This window comes from Melospiza melodia, chromosome 3, assembly GCF_035770615.1.
Source record: "Melospiza melodia melodia isolate bMelMel2 chromosome 3, bMelMel2.pri, whole genome shotgun sequence".
NCBI classification, from domain to species: Eukaryota; Metazoa; Chordata; class Aves; order Passeriformes; family Passerellidae; genus Melospiza; species Melospiza melodia.
Genome location: NC_086196.1, coordinates 102,370,902 through 102,387,926, shown reverse-complemented (window position 1 = coordinate 102,387,926; position 17,025 = coordinate 102,370,902). Strand labels below are relative to the sequence as shown.

Sequence of the window (17,025 nt, the reverse complement as noted above, 5' to 3'; positions counted from 1 at the left end):
ATGACTGGCCAGATTTTGGCTGTGTATGTGTAAATATAACACCCACTTATGTACACACACACGTGCATACTATGAGATGTGTGAATATATATTACATATATATTATGTGGCTTTTAACTGCAGTCTTTTAGACCACATGTGGGCCTTTTGAAGCTAATGGGAGATTTACCAGGGGCTTTTTCACAGAGCTGTAGGCAAGAGTGGAATCCAGAACATATGAATATTATACTATAATGATACAGTGTAAATCATCTAGTTTGACCTACAGTGAATTAGAGGCTATTAAATTTCATCCAGCTATCCTACACCAAGCCAGAAAAACATGTGTTTGACTAAGCATAAATTGTATTTGGCTAAGACCTATTTCCCAGAAAGGTTTTCATTCAGTCTTCATGCAAAGACACTTTCCATGCGTTGATTTCTTTGATAGTTTGTTTCAACAGTTATTTTAACTATGTGTGCTTTCTATTTAAATTTACTACAGTCTATGGACTGAAGTCAGTAATGAGAAGCCAAATTCCTACTGAAATTCCTAGCTACAATGTCAACAGCTTGAATACTGACTTGCTTCTCTTCACTTCAGTGCCACGCCATGGGCATCCCTCTGAGATCTTTTATGCTAAACTATTCTTTATCATGTTACATCCTCCCCCAAGGTGTAGCTCTGTGAATTCCTTTCACTTTTGAAACTTTCCTCTTGATCTGTTGCCACCGAAAATATGTTGCTTACTTGGTAATTAGTGTCATCCATTCACTGTTGTCTATGTGCATCAACTTGGCTGGGGGTTATAGGGATAAAATGGAATTATACTGAAGAGATCTGAGATGAGGTGACCTCACATGCCTTGCAATATCCTACTTGTTAGTAAAATAAAACCATATCAGGTACAGACAACTCCTTTCAATTTTTAGAATTTGGAAATACTGGAATTTTTTTTCTTGTTTGTTTTTTTTTTTATAAACCAGTCATAGTATGTGGCTTTTGGTACAAAAAATGGAAGTCCCTAAAACTGGCAAAAAATAGTTACTCTATGACTTCTGGTAAGATTTTTTTCATAATCAATAGGGCATAATTTTACTGCTGGCAGACATTACAAAATATGAGAATCATTAAATATGAAGGAGAAGGTGTCTTCATTTTGGGCATATAGTTGCGCTTTTTAAATCAGTTCTGTAGCAGGCCAGAATATGTCACTATAAAGAAGGGGAAAAAAATGGAAGGCCATGGCAATTCTAAAGCTTGACACAAAACTATAAATCTCTTTCAAGTGAAGATACACAGATCTTTGTGGAGACCTCTGCAGCTAAGCAAACCAACTAGCCTTTGATGTACTCATAATTATTAGGGGCTGAGGATTATGTCTTTAGGCAAAGCTGTCTAGCAGTGGGAAGGTATAGATCAAAACTGACATCATGACACAAGCAAGAGGAGAGGTGAGATGAGGTGGAGCCAAGAATAGTTTGGCATTACTGTAGACTTCAAGCAAAACAAATGACTCCACTTCTTGAAAAGAACACAAGGAGGGGAGCAGTAAGTGCCTCTAACCCTCCAGAGAGTAAAATCCTCAGTTCCAGCTGGAAATCTAAAAATAGGATGCAATGCCAATGCCATGAGCGCTGGCTGCTGCTCCCTCCTCTTGAAGCCACTCTACACCTTGGTCCTTCCAAACCAGGTCTTTGCAGATGGTAGCAGTCCTGGTCATACCACGCCCACCCATGAAATTGTTGCATCCTAAAACCTCCTTCCAAAGCCCACTGAAGATGGCAGAAATCCTTTCACTGTGCTTAGTGGGCTCTGTGTCAAGTGCTGTGTGTGGCTTGATATGTTCAAGAGAGTGTATATATGAGCACAGTTAAATAATTTCAAATTACTATGGATCTTCAAAGACACTCATCTTGGGTGGCACAAAATTAAAAAGGTGCTTGTGGAAACTAATTTCTTGCCATAGGTGAGCTGCCAATCATACTTAGAAAGCATTTTTCATTAAAAATGTTTTTCTGGCTCTCTGGGGGAAAAGTTACATTATTAGAAAAATAAAAGCAAAGGGTTTGATTCCAGAGGTTTTGATTGACTTAAACTGAAAATAGAAACAAATAAATAGGAGATCTAACACACTGAAGGGGGCAGGCTCCAAAAAACCGTAGTATGAATAGGTGTCCCTGAGCCCTCCCAGATCACAGCTCACCTGTGTCTGGGACAATACCTTTGAAGCATGAAGTGAAATAAAAGTCATTAAATAAAGGCCAAGATTCTCAGTTAACTTGAAACTTGATAGATGACAAGAGAAAGCTGCACGTGCCAAGGAAGAGCAGGAAATGAAGAAGGCTTTGCCATCAGTGTCAGAGAGGGTATGTGAGGGTGAGGAAGAGTATTGCTTGAGAGATGAAAGGAGTCAGTATGGATCAGAGGAGAAGGAAACGTTACCAACTAGGCTAATGCAAGGCCAGAGAAGGTTACAAACACAGGGGGACAATTCTAAACACGGTCTTGAAATGCAAGCAGGCTCCCCAGGACTGTCAGGAAGAGGGGAAGATCTGAGTAAATGATAAGTGATCTGGAGGTAGCAGACTGTAATGCAAGACCAGACTGGTACCGCAGACAAAACACCGTAGGATGTGTCATTATTAATTATCACAAAGAACGTGTAAGCCATTCAATATAAAACACTACCACAGAACTAAGATAAAATTAATTAATTCTCCACTTAGAGTTCAAACTAGAGATGTTCCTTGCCAGTAAGGTGAAACATTTAGGGTCCCTACATTTTAAATGTCATTTTACAAACACCGTGGGAAATTAGACTTCCGTCTCTGTGAGAACTGATAAGATTCCCTATCTTGCAAACAGTATGGAATACTTCCAGAAATATTTTAAAATTCTATTTTAAATGGAAAAACCTCAAGCACTTTCATGAGACATTAGTGAACCACCAAAATGTTAGTTAGTCCTATCTAGCATTTCAGAACAATGCAACTATCTGAACATCAGTGTTTTTGTTAAGATACCTCTGTTAGAAATGTTGCCTAAACATTAGTTACTAATATTCTGAAATTCCAAGTAGAAATACAAGGTTTTCTAATTTGCCTTTCAACTATGCAGCAGTTATCTGTCTTGTCACAACATGAATCCCTTTTGGGTGAAAGCTGTTGATTTTGAAGGTTAAAATCACCTTGCTAGGCCCTAATGTAATTTGTTGGAAGTTGGCCTTGGGAAACTTTCTGACACTGCCTACAGATGCTCTTCGTTGGATATTCATTGAGCAATGATGTCTGAAGGGCTGAGCTCCTCACCTCCATGATCATTATTAGCTATGGCATTTCTTAACAGGCTCTGCCATGTCAGTTCTTTGCAACTCAGGTTTTACATTAGCAACCCACACTCTACAGCACCAAACAGACTCACTCTCCCACCACAGAAAATACTGTTCCAGGAGAGTACATGCCAGGTTACGCTCATAAACAGAATTTATTAGTAACCTACATATATGCCAATATTGAATAAATTATTTATTCTCTCTTTTAATCAAGTGAAATGAGGTGCACAGCATACATTTTAGGCAAGGCTAAATGAGAACTCCCTGACCTCATTAAGGAACTTGTGGATCAACTACAGAAATAATTCAACAGAAAATCTTTGGAAGAAGAAACCACAGGATCCATGGCCAGTGGTCTGCTGATCAAATAAGGGTGGGGAAAGAGAAGATAGCTAATGCCTGAGATGTACAATGCCATTACTTCAATATTCTCATCCCTCAAGATGCATTTTCACAGGCTGTCAAACATAAAATCTTATGAGAATATTGATCCTCAGAAGATTTTAATCAGATGAACAAAAGATATGATTCTGCCAAAACCATAGTTCACCTAACACTTCATTTTGCTCAGCAATATTCTCACCAAGCTACTGTGTTCTGCAGGTCTACAGATGTTTTTACCAGATGCCCACAGACCTCCTTAGCTCCTCAGCTTAGAAGGTAGCCTCTTCAAAAGAGTGTCCAGCAAACTGCAATCACGTGATGATAAACTGAGAAGAGCCAAAATTCAGAAAACCTTAAAATAATCAGCCTATTTTTAGTTTTACCTTGACACAAACATTGGTATAACATATGTGAGGAATCTGTACATATAGAATTCTGGATGACACCTATAAATTATAATTATATTGTCATTCTGCATTATTTGTAGGAGGTTGAAACTTTTCCTGGAAGTCTGAGTTTGAAATACATTATGCTTGAAGTGAGCCCTGTATACAGAAATATCTTGACAAATTAAATATATCTGGGGCAAGATGGAGCACTCTCAAAGGCTTGGGAATCAGCCAGAAGCAATGACTCATCTTATTTTCAAGCAGTGCTGAGCTGAGATTTGGGGATGGGCTAGCTCAGGAAATTTCATCAGATATTGACATATGACAATGGTTCACTTTTGAGATATATATATATATATATATATATATATATATATTTTAGAAATAAGCTGTAGTGTGTCCAGTATAAGCTCAATAGCACTGGTTGCACCTTGCTGCTTAGGTTACTGTCTCTTTGTAAAAGCCTGAAGTGGGCGTTCAAGAAGTTTGGGGAGAAGTGTGACCATTGGTGAACTGAGTGGCTACCAGCTCCAGAGAGCAGGGACCAGCTGAAGATGTCTGGGTTTGGGAAAAGGTCAAGGACACAGACTTGTTTGAAACTGTATTTTAAAACCTCGGGCTCTGGCATGTTTTTTTTTCTCCCCCTCAAAGTATTAGAAAGATACAGCAATTTCCATATAAAGCACTCATCATCTTTTGTTTTCATTGGGTCCACGAAGTTCATACCTCATGTCAACTTTTTTGCCAACAACAGTTTATGAAATAAAAGCATCATTAGAAAGGACATTGCAATAAAGTATAACAAAACAAAACCTGTGGCTGAGATTTCACATGTTTAAGGCGAGACTGAATCTGCAGCGAAACAAACTCATGGGAGATTCCTGTTTATTTTCATACAAAATGAATTGGATGTAAATTCATTACTGTTTAGAGAATAAATCTCAGTGACAGTTTGTCCCTGGGGGCATTGAAAAGTACTTTAAATCATCCTGATAGTTAATTATTCAGCAAAAGTCTTTATCATATAAAATGACTTTAATAATTTATGCTAATGGGGCATTGCAGACGTAACTGTAGGACTGGTCTGGAGGAGGGGAAGACTTTGTGCCTGCACATTTACTGCTGAATTGAGTTACATGTGTATGGCATTTGATAGGCAAGGAAGGCATCAGTGATCGCCTCTGCTCTCTTCCCTACCCCTCTCCCTGCATGTGCCTCTACAATGCTACAAAAGGCTCTCACTAAATTTATCAATAGTCCAACTTCAGAAATCTACTAATCATGGTAGTTTGCAAGGAATTAAATGAAGATACAGATCTGAGTTTAAATTTTCTGGATTAAGTGTCAAATGATAGAAAATTATCAGATGCAAGTCCTGGGCATCTCAGTTGTAATTGGTGCAGCAGGAGAGGAGAGGAGAGGAGAGGAGAGGAGAGGAGAGGAGAGGAGAGGAGAGGAGAGGAGAGGAGAGGAGAGGAGAGGAGAGGAGAGGAGAGGAGAGGAGAGGAGAGGAGAGGAGAGGAGAGGAGAGGAGAGGAGAGGAGAGGAGAGGAGAGGAGAGGAGAGGAGAGGAGAGGAGAGGAGAGGAGAGGAGAGGAGAGGAGAGAGAGAGAGAGAGAAGAGAAGAGAAGAGAAGAGAAGAGAAGAGAAGAGAAGAGAAGAGAAGAGAAGAGAAGAGAAGAGAAGAGAAGAGAAGAGAAGAGAAGAGAAGAGAAGAGAAGAGAAGAGAAGAGAAGAGAAGAGAAGAGAAGAGAAGAGAAGAGAAGAGATCTAACTGCACACTTTGAAGTGTCGATTAAGGGATGACCTAAACAGGTCATGTTTTTCTCAAACTCTAGTGGTGAAAGGGCTTGCCCAAAACCGCAGTTATGGTGGAAAATAGCTTTAAGTGACTTGAGAATGGAAATGAAAGACTCTGAAGAGAAGAGTTCAGGAGAGGCACCACTTGATTCCTGGAGAGGGAAGGAGAGGCTACTGTATTGGCACATAAATGCATATATGGCCTCTCTGCATTTCTAGGTACTGGAATGGCATTCTCTTGTGTGCTCTGGGTAAACAGGGAGATGTACAGTTCTAAAAGAATCCCATGTTACTCAAGATCTCAAAGGTTTTGTGACTGACTCACAAAAAAACCTTCTGAGCTTTAATCCTATTCTACTTCTTGGCATGGGATAAGGACAAAAGCTCAGTGCTTTCCTCTAATGATGCAGTAGAATAAGCAAAAACAGAACTGTGCAAAATTTATACAAACATTTTTAGGCTTTGTGGGTTTTCTTCCCTTTGTTTCCAGTGGAGGTCAGCTCCCTAGACAGGGACACCTTCTTCTTTGTTCATGCTATAAGGCATGAAATCAGAATGGTCTCACGTGCTTGCATCTCTTCATGTCAATTCAGAAGAAACACAAGGAGAAAGTGAATGAGTTGTGAGTTCCCCTGCATGAAAAGTCATCTCTGTTGTAGCTGTTAATCTCACACTGCAACTTTAGCATTGCTATTCCTTATGGAATGGCAAGAATCCCACTGCATGCAAAGCTGCTGTTTTAAAGCCAGGATGTGAAGCTGTGCTCACATCAGTAAATGTTCCATTCGAGTACTGCCAAAGTATCAATGCTAGATGTGGCTCCAGTGTGCACCAGCAAATATTTAGAGATGAGTCAAATTGCCATACCTGGCCTTAAATGTTGATATGAAAAAAGATTTTCAAATTCAGTCCCTTACCAATTGCACTCAGTTCAGTTTGTATAGCCTGAACTTTTCTATATAGCCACAGTATAAATCTTTTTGCTTCATAGCTATCCTCACATGGGTACTGAAAGGAAAGCTGTGTGATTTTTATAAGCCTCCTTCTTTAGTTACCAATAAAAATTCTGTTCTTTAGTCACAAATGAAAATCCGGTCTCACTTTCAAAGAAAACAGTACAATCAAAACAATAACCCCTCTACAAATATAACAACATGTTCTACAGGACAAGTATTGATTAAAACAAAAGGGCTTTTTAGACAACATTAATTCTTACCAATTCCAGTAGTTATTGATTCTGCATCAATGTCATTAGCCTTTCTCTTTGCCACTTCAGCTAGTGCCAATTCACCCTTATCTAGAGCAAGGTAATGGATGTCCTTTGGAAATAAAGAAGAAAAAAGATTAATCTAAAATGAATCTCAAAGGAGCAACAAAAGGGATTTTGAAAGAAAGAGGCTCTTTTATTATTTAGATCACAAACACAGATGGAACTGATGAACCTACCATTACATTTTAATTCCCTCCAACGCAAATGTATTTCCTTACTTGTGCCGTTGAATACAGCAATGAATAAAACACTGACCAATCAGGCACTGATAAAAGCAAAGCTATTCACTCAGTGTATGAAAGAAACCAATCTGTTGACTTTCAACATAACTTCTGTTGAATTAAAAGAATGTTGATAGGAGGTGGCTCTGTGTAAGTACTAAAACGGATCCAAAGTACTAAAACTCTCCTGGCTGACAGCCTCTATTTGGAGCATGCTAAATGCAGATGTGGTGCTTAGAGACATGGGCTAGTGGTGGGCCTGTTAGTAATGGGTTGACAGTTGGACTCAATGACCTTTGAAGACTTTTCCAACCTTAATGATTCTATGACTTGAAGGTTTTCATTTTTTAAGAACTAATTTTTGTTTGAATGTTGTTATACAGTCCCTGTTGAAGGTTGCTACCCTCACTGTTCTGTGAGTAAGACGGTCCTCCCTGTGCTGATATTGGCGGTAATAACAGCAACAGTGGCTGCTCAGTGCTTTTAACATGCACAGGGTTGGCATGATTCTGAGTCACTCCTGAACAACAAGGGGCTTTCAAAAAATGTTGTCTAGCATGAACAGTTGCTAATACTCTGGATCTACTCTTTTATCTAGAGTCAAAAAACAGAGGGCTGCAGCAGGGGTGTTATCATTACACAGAATTATAGAAAGGCTTGGGTTGGAAGGGACCTTAGAGATCAACTCGTTCCAGCTCCCTGCCCTGGGCAGGGACAACCTGCCCTTCCACTAGGCCAGGTTTCTCCCAGCCCCATTCAACCTGGCCTTAAGCACTTCCAGGGATGGGGCAGCCACAGCTTCTCTTGGTGACTTCTGTTCCAGGGCCTCACCACCCTCACAGGAAAGAATTTCTTCCAAATATCCAACCTAAACCTGCCCTCTGCCAGTTTAAAGCCATTCCCCCTTGCCCCATCACTGCATGGCCTTATCAAAAGTCAAGGCTTTTCATTGCATATTAATATTTGAGGTGGAAACCACCTGTACTACCTACAGAGCTCTTTGTGGGAGAATATATCCCTGCAAACTACACTCTCACTGCCCTTGGTTTTGGTCCTCAAAAAGTAAAAGTTTATTTTTGACCATTAATCAAGAGACAATTACCCCCCTTCTCATCTGGCATCACAGACACATGCTGCTCTGTGCATGAACTGTGACACAGAAAGTGAGAAAAAGAAGAAGAAGAACAGTTGGCAAAGTTTTTCCCCCCACTACTTTGCTGAAGATGCCATTTGACATCCAAAGATTTAAGTTATTCCTTTGTTCTGCAAGTCATCTGCTTGCCGGAATTAAAAGGGAAAAGGAGTGTTTGCTGGAAATATTGACCTCTGCATGCTATAAAAGCAACTATGTTTTCCCTAATGTAAAAGATCTCATGTGAAACCACCCTTCTTTATGTGAGTTTACTGCCACTTGCATCAATATGACAGAAACTCTTACAGGAAAAGTGACTTTACTCTAGAAAGACACGTTTAGATGAAAAAGGTGAGAGTAATAGTGTTAGGAGAAGGACAGAAGGACATGCTGCTTTCAGTAACCCCTCATTTAACAACAAGAACAAGAACTTTAAAACAAAACAGAAAATCTTAGAGAAACTGAGATGATTATGCAGGAAAGCCTGGAACTGACTTGCAGGATCTGCAGAGTCTGCAGGAGACAGCAGCATCTTCTCATCACAAACACAGGTGTGACTAAAAAAATGTGCAAATGTCTTGGAGCAGAGTAATGGGTTATGAACTTGTGGTGAACTCTGTATTTCCTCTCTTTGTAGGTCTAACTTGGTTGTCAGGAGAAAAGGCCTGAGCAGCAAGGTACGATTTCTATGAAGATTAAACAGCAGATACTGTCGCCTTATTTAGATAACAACAGAAGACCCAAGGGCTCTTGGACAAGTCTGAACTTACAGAAATTTGGATGTGCAGGCAGACTTACTTAAAATACATTCTGACAGTGTTTAAGGATTGTCTTTTTGTAGCTGAAACTATGAGAAGTATTGTATACCTCTGTGCAATTTCAAATAGCAAGCTTGAGGACGTAGTGGAAACAACTGCAGAAAATTACGAACTTTTGTCAGTGAAGAGCTTGTGCACTCTGTGTATCAAAGCAGCTGTTATTTCAGGTCTTGGTTTTGCTCATTTTCTGGTTTGAGTAAAAAAATGTAAAGGTGTTAGACGTCCATCATTAACTAACAAGGGCCTTGTAAGAAATAAAGGTTTGCAGTATGTTGGCAAGTGGCTGGCTTTGTTGTTCCTCAAGGTGCTGGTCATGAAGAACAATAAAAAAGTAGCCTTTGCCTCATCTCTAAACCAGCTTTAGAAACAAAAGATTACAGATATGAAATCTCCTAATTAGACCATTTCAGATCTAATTTAGGTGTTTCTCATTCAAATAAACCAGCACAAGTAGATTTTTCTAAGAATTTATAACTCTCTGAGTAGATTTAACCAGAAAACTGAAAAATAATAAAAAAAAAAAGAAGAAGCTTTTTTTAAAACCAGATTACAGGCTGCTTTAAAGAATGACAGGAGAAAAAGGAATTAAATTATCTGAATATTCATGAAGGATTTTTTTCACACAATTACCTAAGAATTTATGAGTCCAAAGATCACATCTCTCTCAAACACAATGGTGACAATAAAAACAAATTCCAGCTGCTTATCAGGAGCTTGCTGAAAGGGCTCTATTTAATAATTTAACAGCTTGCTTACTTTTTGGACTACTTCCCTTTCCCCCTCACCTTTGTGACTCACAGAGCTGGCCATTGGCGAGCAGAAGTCATTTGAAACACAATGTGCATTTGTCTATAGGATATTTCTGGGCAACACTCCAACATTTCTTCGAAGCATGCACTTTCCTCATCAGTGTATCACCCAAGATCTGACAGTTTTATTAAAGTGTCTTTTCCTTGCATTTGTTGCTACCTTTGGTACATGGGATGGCCTTTTGAATTTTCAGCAGCTGAGAGCTGGACTGCACTACAAAAGCATTTCAAGCTAACAACCTTTCCACTGCTTGATCTTTTCTGTCACAGATTGGATCAGTCACTGTCCAATACTTGGAGCTGTTGTTCTTAATATTATGTCCTTTTCAGTTTTTTTTTTTTTAACTTTGTAGGAGATGATATTAATTGATGGACTTGGATGTGACACAAGGGTAAAGCTCAAGGAGAGACACAGCAGTGTATGTGTCTTGCTATGGCCTCATCTAGTGACACTATAGCTATAGTTGTAAGCCTTTTTTGTTTTTTCTTTTTAATTTCTTTGAAATGAAAAATTAGCCCTCAGGTAGCATTCTCTCAAACTTCTTTGCAGTCTCAAAACAAGTAATAGGAATGCTGTAGAGCCCTGTTTGGTGAAACTGATGCTCAGGGTAAATTCTCTAAGATATAGGACATTTCCTCAGGAGTCTCAGGTGATGGGTACTCAATGTTTGCATCCTCCTCAACCTCTGTTGTATCTATTCCTCTCTATCCTTTCCTTTTTGTTCCTTCTCTGCTCCCCTTTAATTAACAGCTCTTTCTTATTTTGCTTATGCCATCAGGTAACTTTAGTTAGACTACTATTTCTTCTTGAAATTCCATTAAATTAATTGGGAATAAGGCGATGTGACTCCAAGAGCTATCTGAGGTTTTAAAAATGGACAAAACTGCTTTAAATATATGCAAAATCAAATTGTATACTAGTAATTGCATTTTGCCTTACATAAACAATATATAGGAATCATTCAGTATTAAGCAGAAGTGAGGGATGCCCAACCCTTACTTAGCAGTAGCATTGTTATACAAATACCTAAAAGGACTGTAAGGTTTCAGGGAACAGGTTATCTAATTTTCACATGGTATTAAGCACAATGAAGCCAAATTCCCTAGAAATTACCATGCACAAATAAATACTCTTAATGACCTATGAATGTTTAAACTTCTTGAGTCCTGTACTTAGTGGACTTGCAGCAGTCCCACTGTTAGCTTATTGTAAAGTTTGTTCATTAGTGACTGACTTAGACAATGAATTAGCAAAAGGACATTTCCCCAGAGGACACAGGGATGTGTGCTGCTTGTAGCATAATTTAGGGGCAACTATGAGGAATTTCAAAGGTAATGCAAGCAGAACGAGGACATTAAAGAACTGGTTTTGATCTCACAATGACATAAGCCAGGAGGAAATTTCAGAAATATACATTTATGTTTAAGGGCATTGGTAGGATGGGAAATGAAGAGTAGGTGTTGAGAGAGGAAAGAAAAGGCAAAGAGTAGGAAAGGATGGAGTTAATTGATTTGTGAACAGTGAAACTCCTCTAGAAGAAAGCTGGAGAGACTTTTTGGTGACAGTAGAACATGTTATCTATCACCTGTGGAGCCAGGTACTGACAGTCCCTCCCTCTTGCTAGCAGCTGTGCACCCATCTCAACACTCAACACTGGTGTTTCCCACCCTGGCACAGAGGTGCTCCCTCAATCCTGCAGTCAGCAGAGGGAAGAAAAGAGAAACCGACCACATAGAAAATGCTCTCAGTCATATGAGAGAGGGCCTTTGATGCAAATGCTGGTCATATTTATTCTGTCAGAATGGCTAAAATTAGGGAGTATTTATTATCTGTACACTGGGAGAGCTCTTGACAAAAAGCTTTAATCTGCTCCAGACATACTACAGTCTGAATCTTATATGTGGCTGCAGCAGTGCTTAGCATGATTAGGTATAAAATTTGTATTGAAGAGGTTACATTCAATAAAGAGAGAAAAGGAAAGAGATGATCTAAAAAGACAGAAAATTGAGAGGAGTAAACATAGAACATGTAATGAATTTCCTAAAAGTCTGACATTTCCATCACATTCTTTTGATGCATACTTAGTAAAGTTTATCGCAGTATTCACATCTTTCTAATTAGATGGAACAAGCCAGATGATTAGAGCCGTGAAAAAAACATCAAAAGGTTCACACAACTTTTTATACAATTAGAAGGGAATTTTCATAACCCCTAAAAGCAGGATTTAATTGTGTAATTTAACATACAATTTAAATATCAAGATCAAACTAGCAGGGCAAGTGACTTAATGGGATAAATGATATTAACATCTAGTGTCAAAGCTTAATTTAAACAACAGAATGTCTTCATTATGCAAAAGAGTCAAGCAAACGAATCGTTCAAAGGGCCTTTTTTTCAACAAGCCCTTTCCTATTGTTTCTTTGAAAACAATGAAATCAGCTGTGGAGCAGCAACATGCTGAGAGACTAGGAGAGCACGACTGGCTTTGTCCATCTGACCTCACTGTGACATTGTGGCGCAAGATCTTATAAAACAAGAACCTCCTGCAGTGCTCACACAGAGGACCTTTTAAGAGCTGGTTAATTTTACTTTTGTAGCTAATTAAATGGGAGGAGGCAGAGTGTGCATGAAATGTTAAAACCCTTGTGTTGATGCTGCTGAGCTTTGTTGTTTTAAAAGTACCAGCAGAAGCGTTCATAATTTGTCACTTTTCACAAAACCCCAAGAGACAAACTAAGAGCATTCAGGATCCCCAGGACATGGACAGCTCTTGTGTCCAGGACTCAGCAGTTGGACTTAAAGGAACAAATTAGAAATGTATAAGCTTATTAGAGTGAAGGATGACATTCACCCACATCAGGTCAGATGAAGAAAGAGAAAGTTTAAAAACATGTACAATAATTCCTGGAAAATTAAGAATAGCCTGTAGGCCCCACTGGGGAAAATGTCAGTGACTCTGAAGATACTAAATTCCTCCTGATGAGTTTCAGGATGGCGAAGGTAGAACAGTTCAGTCTTCAGTATGTGTCCAAGGCTGCAAATGACCTGGAACTGTTTTAATGTGTGCAAAAGCTGACAAATAATATCCTTCAAGAGCCCCTGTCTCCAGAAACAACTCACCATGAACAGGTCCCGAGCACCAATGTCGACAGCAAGCAGAAATGCTTTTTCAAACCTCTGATATCTGAAAGAAAAAGGAAACACGTTGCTTGCTGAGGTTAACTTAAGAGCTGCATCACATTTTGCTCATGGACAAGTCCTTCAATGCTCACCAGAACTGATGCCAAAGTTTTATTGGGGAAACCTGATAGGCTCACACTCAGATTGCAGAACTGTGAGGGAGTCCAGTGACTACCCTGAACCTTCTTAATTGCTTAAAACCGTCACCAAGTGGTTCAGTGTTGAGCCCCATCATATCTGGTCGAATCAGAAGGGAGCTGAAGATCCTAACAAATCTGTCCTTTACAAAGATAGCAACCACAACACAGATAAACAGTATCCCCAGCAATGCTGGTAGGAGCCTCAAAATCCTCTACAGAAAATACTAATCTCAAATTTCACATTACTTCAGAGGTCCAAAACTACTGAGTTTTGTCCTTGCAGACCCCTTGATACAGCTCTCTGAAGATGCTAATCCAATTGAGTCATGAATCCTCAGGGACTAATAGAGGTAGGGGGTGATACTGTTTTGTCTTGTGACTACCTTAGCCCAGCATTAGCACAGAATCCTGAGAGTTTTCTGAGATCCTACAGTGAAAAAGATTGCATCAATGAAGCAAAATAAGGGGCAAAAGAGCAAAATTACCTCTAGATATGCTCTAGAAGGCACTACCTGAGCATCACCCAGAGAAGCAGTAGAGCAGGAAGGGAGCAGTGTGAATGTGGAACTTCACCTTGAGGACCATTCCTTTGGCAATTTGAGACCTTGCTGAACAACAGCTCCTTCCATGTGTGGTGACAGACTGTCCCCTTGGTCTACCCAGACACTACACACCATCTCCTGGGAGTTACAGCAAATAAAAAATCCCATCCACAGGGATGGAGGGACAGGGCCAGGGTGTGTATATCCTCCTGTGTGCAGTCCTGGGGAATTCCACAGAAGCAGGAGGACATGAGCCATCCTTCAGAAGCTTTCTGAGGATGTTATTGGGGAAACTTGATAGACTCATAATCAGATTGCAGAACTGTGAGGTAGGACTGTGGCTACCCTTAACCTTCTTCATTGTTTAAAACCTTCACCAAGTGGTTCAGGTTTGAGTCCCATCAGATCTGGGTGAATCAACATTGCATTGGCAAATGCTAATCCCAATGGAAAATTCAGCATTGGGCTAATGTGTCTCTTATACTAGACATAGACAACCATTATGTGACATTGTATTATGAGAAAGTGATTAGATCTGTACACATTTTCCTTTATTGCACATTTTTAACTGTTTAAAATTAGCTACGAAAATAGGTTTGGTGATTAGTTTTAGAAATGCAAATACCCCAATTTTATTTCAGCTGAGAGGTAGAAGATTGATTCCATATAGAACAATTTTGTATTTGTTCCATTACAAAGTGGGTGAATTTCCCTTTCCACCTGTTAACAATTTCAACAATGGATCAGTTGTAGACACTTGAGGTTTGGAAGGAGATGACTTCTTTGCCCCAGTGGGGGAAAAAAGCATTGTGATTTCTCAGGGTTAGAAAGGTGTAGGCTGTGCTTGTCAAATGAATATTGTCAGACTGATCACATGGATGCCAGAATTTGTACATCTCTGCACCTTGGTGGTGCCTTAGGAAACAGTAGGCAGTGCTGCAGCTCCTCCTCAGGCCGGTGTGAACATGAGGAAAGATGGGAATCCTGCTTCCCCTGGCTGGGTAAAGTAATCCCATATGATGCATACCAGGATTCCTGTTCCCGGCCACGGCCTCAGCGGTTTCCTGGCTCCCTCCTGTTACAGCCTTATCGCTCTCCTCTCTTCCACCACACACTTGGAATGATTCATCAGATTGCAAGATAGAACCAGAGAGGACTTTTCCTCAAGGAATAACATTCGTGACAAGAAGGCATAATGTGTTAACTTAAGTAGAAAAGGAAATGCACTCTCCAGGTGAGGTTCCTAAGAGCTGGAGTGGGGAGCCCTTCCCTCCCTAAAGCTAATCTCCCTGCTGTGCCTTCCAAGTACTAATTTGCAGCCCTCCTCACAGAACCAGTTTAAGGGAGGGGAAGAGATAAATTAAAGTTAACCCCTTGATTGCCAGGGAACAGGCAGTGCACCCCCACTTTCTCGTGCCTGTCTGTGTATCTGAACTTTTCAGCATGATTCCCATGACAGATTTTTCATCAAAATACATGGTTTTACAATGATGCTTTTGAAGCTATACTTTAATTAAGAAAAATAAGTAAATGTTAAAATATGTGTACCTTGAACAGCTATCATGCTTATATTTTTTTCCTAGCATGTTTTTTTTCCATTATGGATTAAATATACATTCTTAGTACTTAGAGGGGAAATGGGAAACTGAACAGAAACCAGCAATATGACTGGCTAAAAAGAATGTCTATATAATTATTTTGTATTTCCAAAGTTATCACTGCATAGACTATTTGAATGACATTTGCTTTAGCCAAGGAAAAAACGCCTGCAACCAAAAAAATATAAAATAACTTTCTCATTTGATTGACTTGCAGAACAGAATCATGGCCTTAAGCTGTAATTTCTTTGCAGTTTCACAAAGATTTCAATTATTTTTCCTTTAATCAACATACATACTTCAGTCTCATTATGGCCCCTATTAATATAAATATGACATTAACTCATTATTTTCAGATCTGTACTAAGGAAAAAAAAAGAGGGGAAAAAAGACTATCTAAGAAATGCTCTTCACAAACCAAGAGTGTTGCAAATAACAATCACAGTTACTTCAGAAAATATTATAAAATTAATTGCTTTAAAAGAAGGCAGATTTTACAAAGAAGAGTGACAAGTTTTTTTTTGCTTTACTTAGGCCAACAGTATTAAATTAGTCAGGAATATCCAACATTTTTTAACCTAATTTTACAAGAAGATACCTGTTATTCTGAAACCCTTTGTTATGAAAGTTTTGTTGGTTTTAATGTACAGAAACCATTAGAAAGAGGTCTATATAGCATGAGACCAACCTCAAGCTAATAATGTCTGTTTTATAAGCAGGCTTTATCCTAGGAAGACCTCTTACTGTTGTTAGCACACTCACTTAACAATTTATCAGCTGCTCAAACAAACAAAATACCCCCCAAGTAAAACCTTCCCCCTTTTGTTCTTGTGCTACAGTCAGCAGGAACAATATTTGCTCTCTAAAATGGAATCTCCAGGGCCCTGGTGTTGAACAGTGTCTTCCCACCCCCTCCTCCTCCTTGCCCCTTATTGCTTGGTTCACAATAACTCCAGCAATCAAGACTTACGTCTCTTGAAAAAGAGAGATAAGGAAATCCACCTGCAAACCATGAAGTTTAGCCACTTGTTTGGTCAAAATGACAGGCAACAGAAATATGACCTTCAAGATTAGAACTCTGAAACTGCAATTAACTATGTAGGACACACAGGAAAACACTTCCCTGCAAGCCATTTATTAGATACCACATTAACTTCAAATTCTCACATAACTAAAGAATACCGTTATTATATGCATTTCTATATGCATTCTAAAATGTATAAAAAATTTCTGTTAGTATGGACAAGGAAATCAAGGGGAAATGGGACTAATATAACAACAGGCATGTAGGTCAAAAATGGTCAAGGCAGAGAGGAATCCAGACTTGCCTTCCATGGTGAAGTGACAGACCTGCTGCCTGCCTGTATTTTGGGAATATGACCTAACTGAAAAGATGCCAGGAAATAATTTTATTTTAAAATTAAATA

At 39.2% G+C, this 17,025-nt stretch overlaps 1 protein-coding gene across 8 annotated transcripts in view; it reads right to left on the bottom strand.

Annotated features, from left to right (window-relative positions):
- The window catches only part of WDPCP (WD repeat containing planar cell polarity effector), a 148,301-nt gene that overhangs the window by 32,996 nt on the left and 98,280 nt on the right, over window positions 1-17,025 (bottom strand). For all 8 annotated transcript variants that reach the window (XM_063152336.1, XM_063152338.1, XM_063152334.1 and 5 more), the window contains 2 exons: window positions 13,259-13,322; window positions 7,104-7,206 (listed from right to left, as the gene is read on the bottom strand). In XM_063152336.1, coding sequence (XP_063008406.1) covers window positions 7,104-7,206; window positions 13,259-13,322 — 167 coding nt within the window. The remainder of the gene's footprint in view (window positions 1-7,103; window positions 7,207-13,258; window positions 13,323-17,025) is intronic.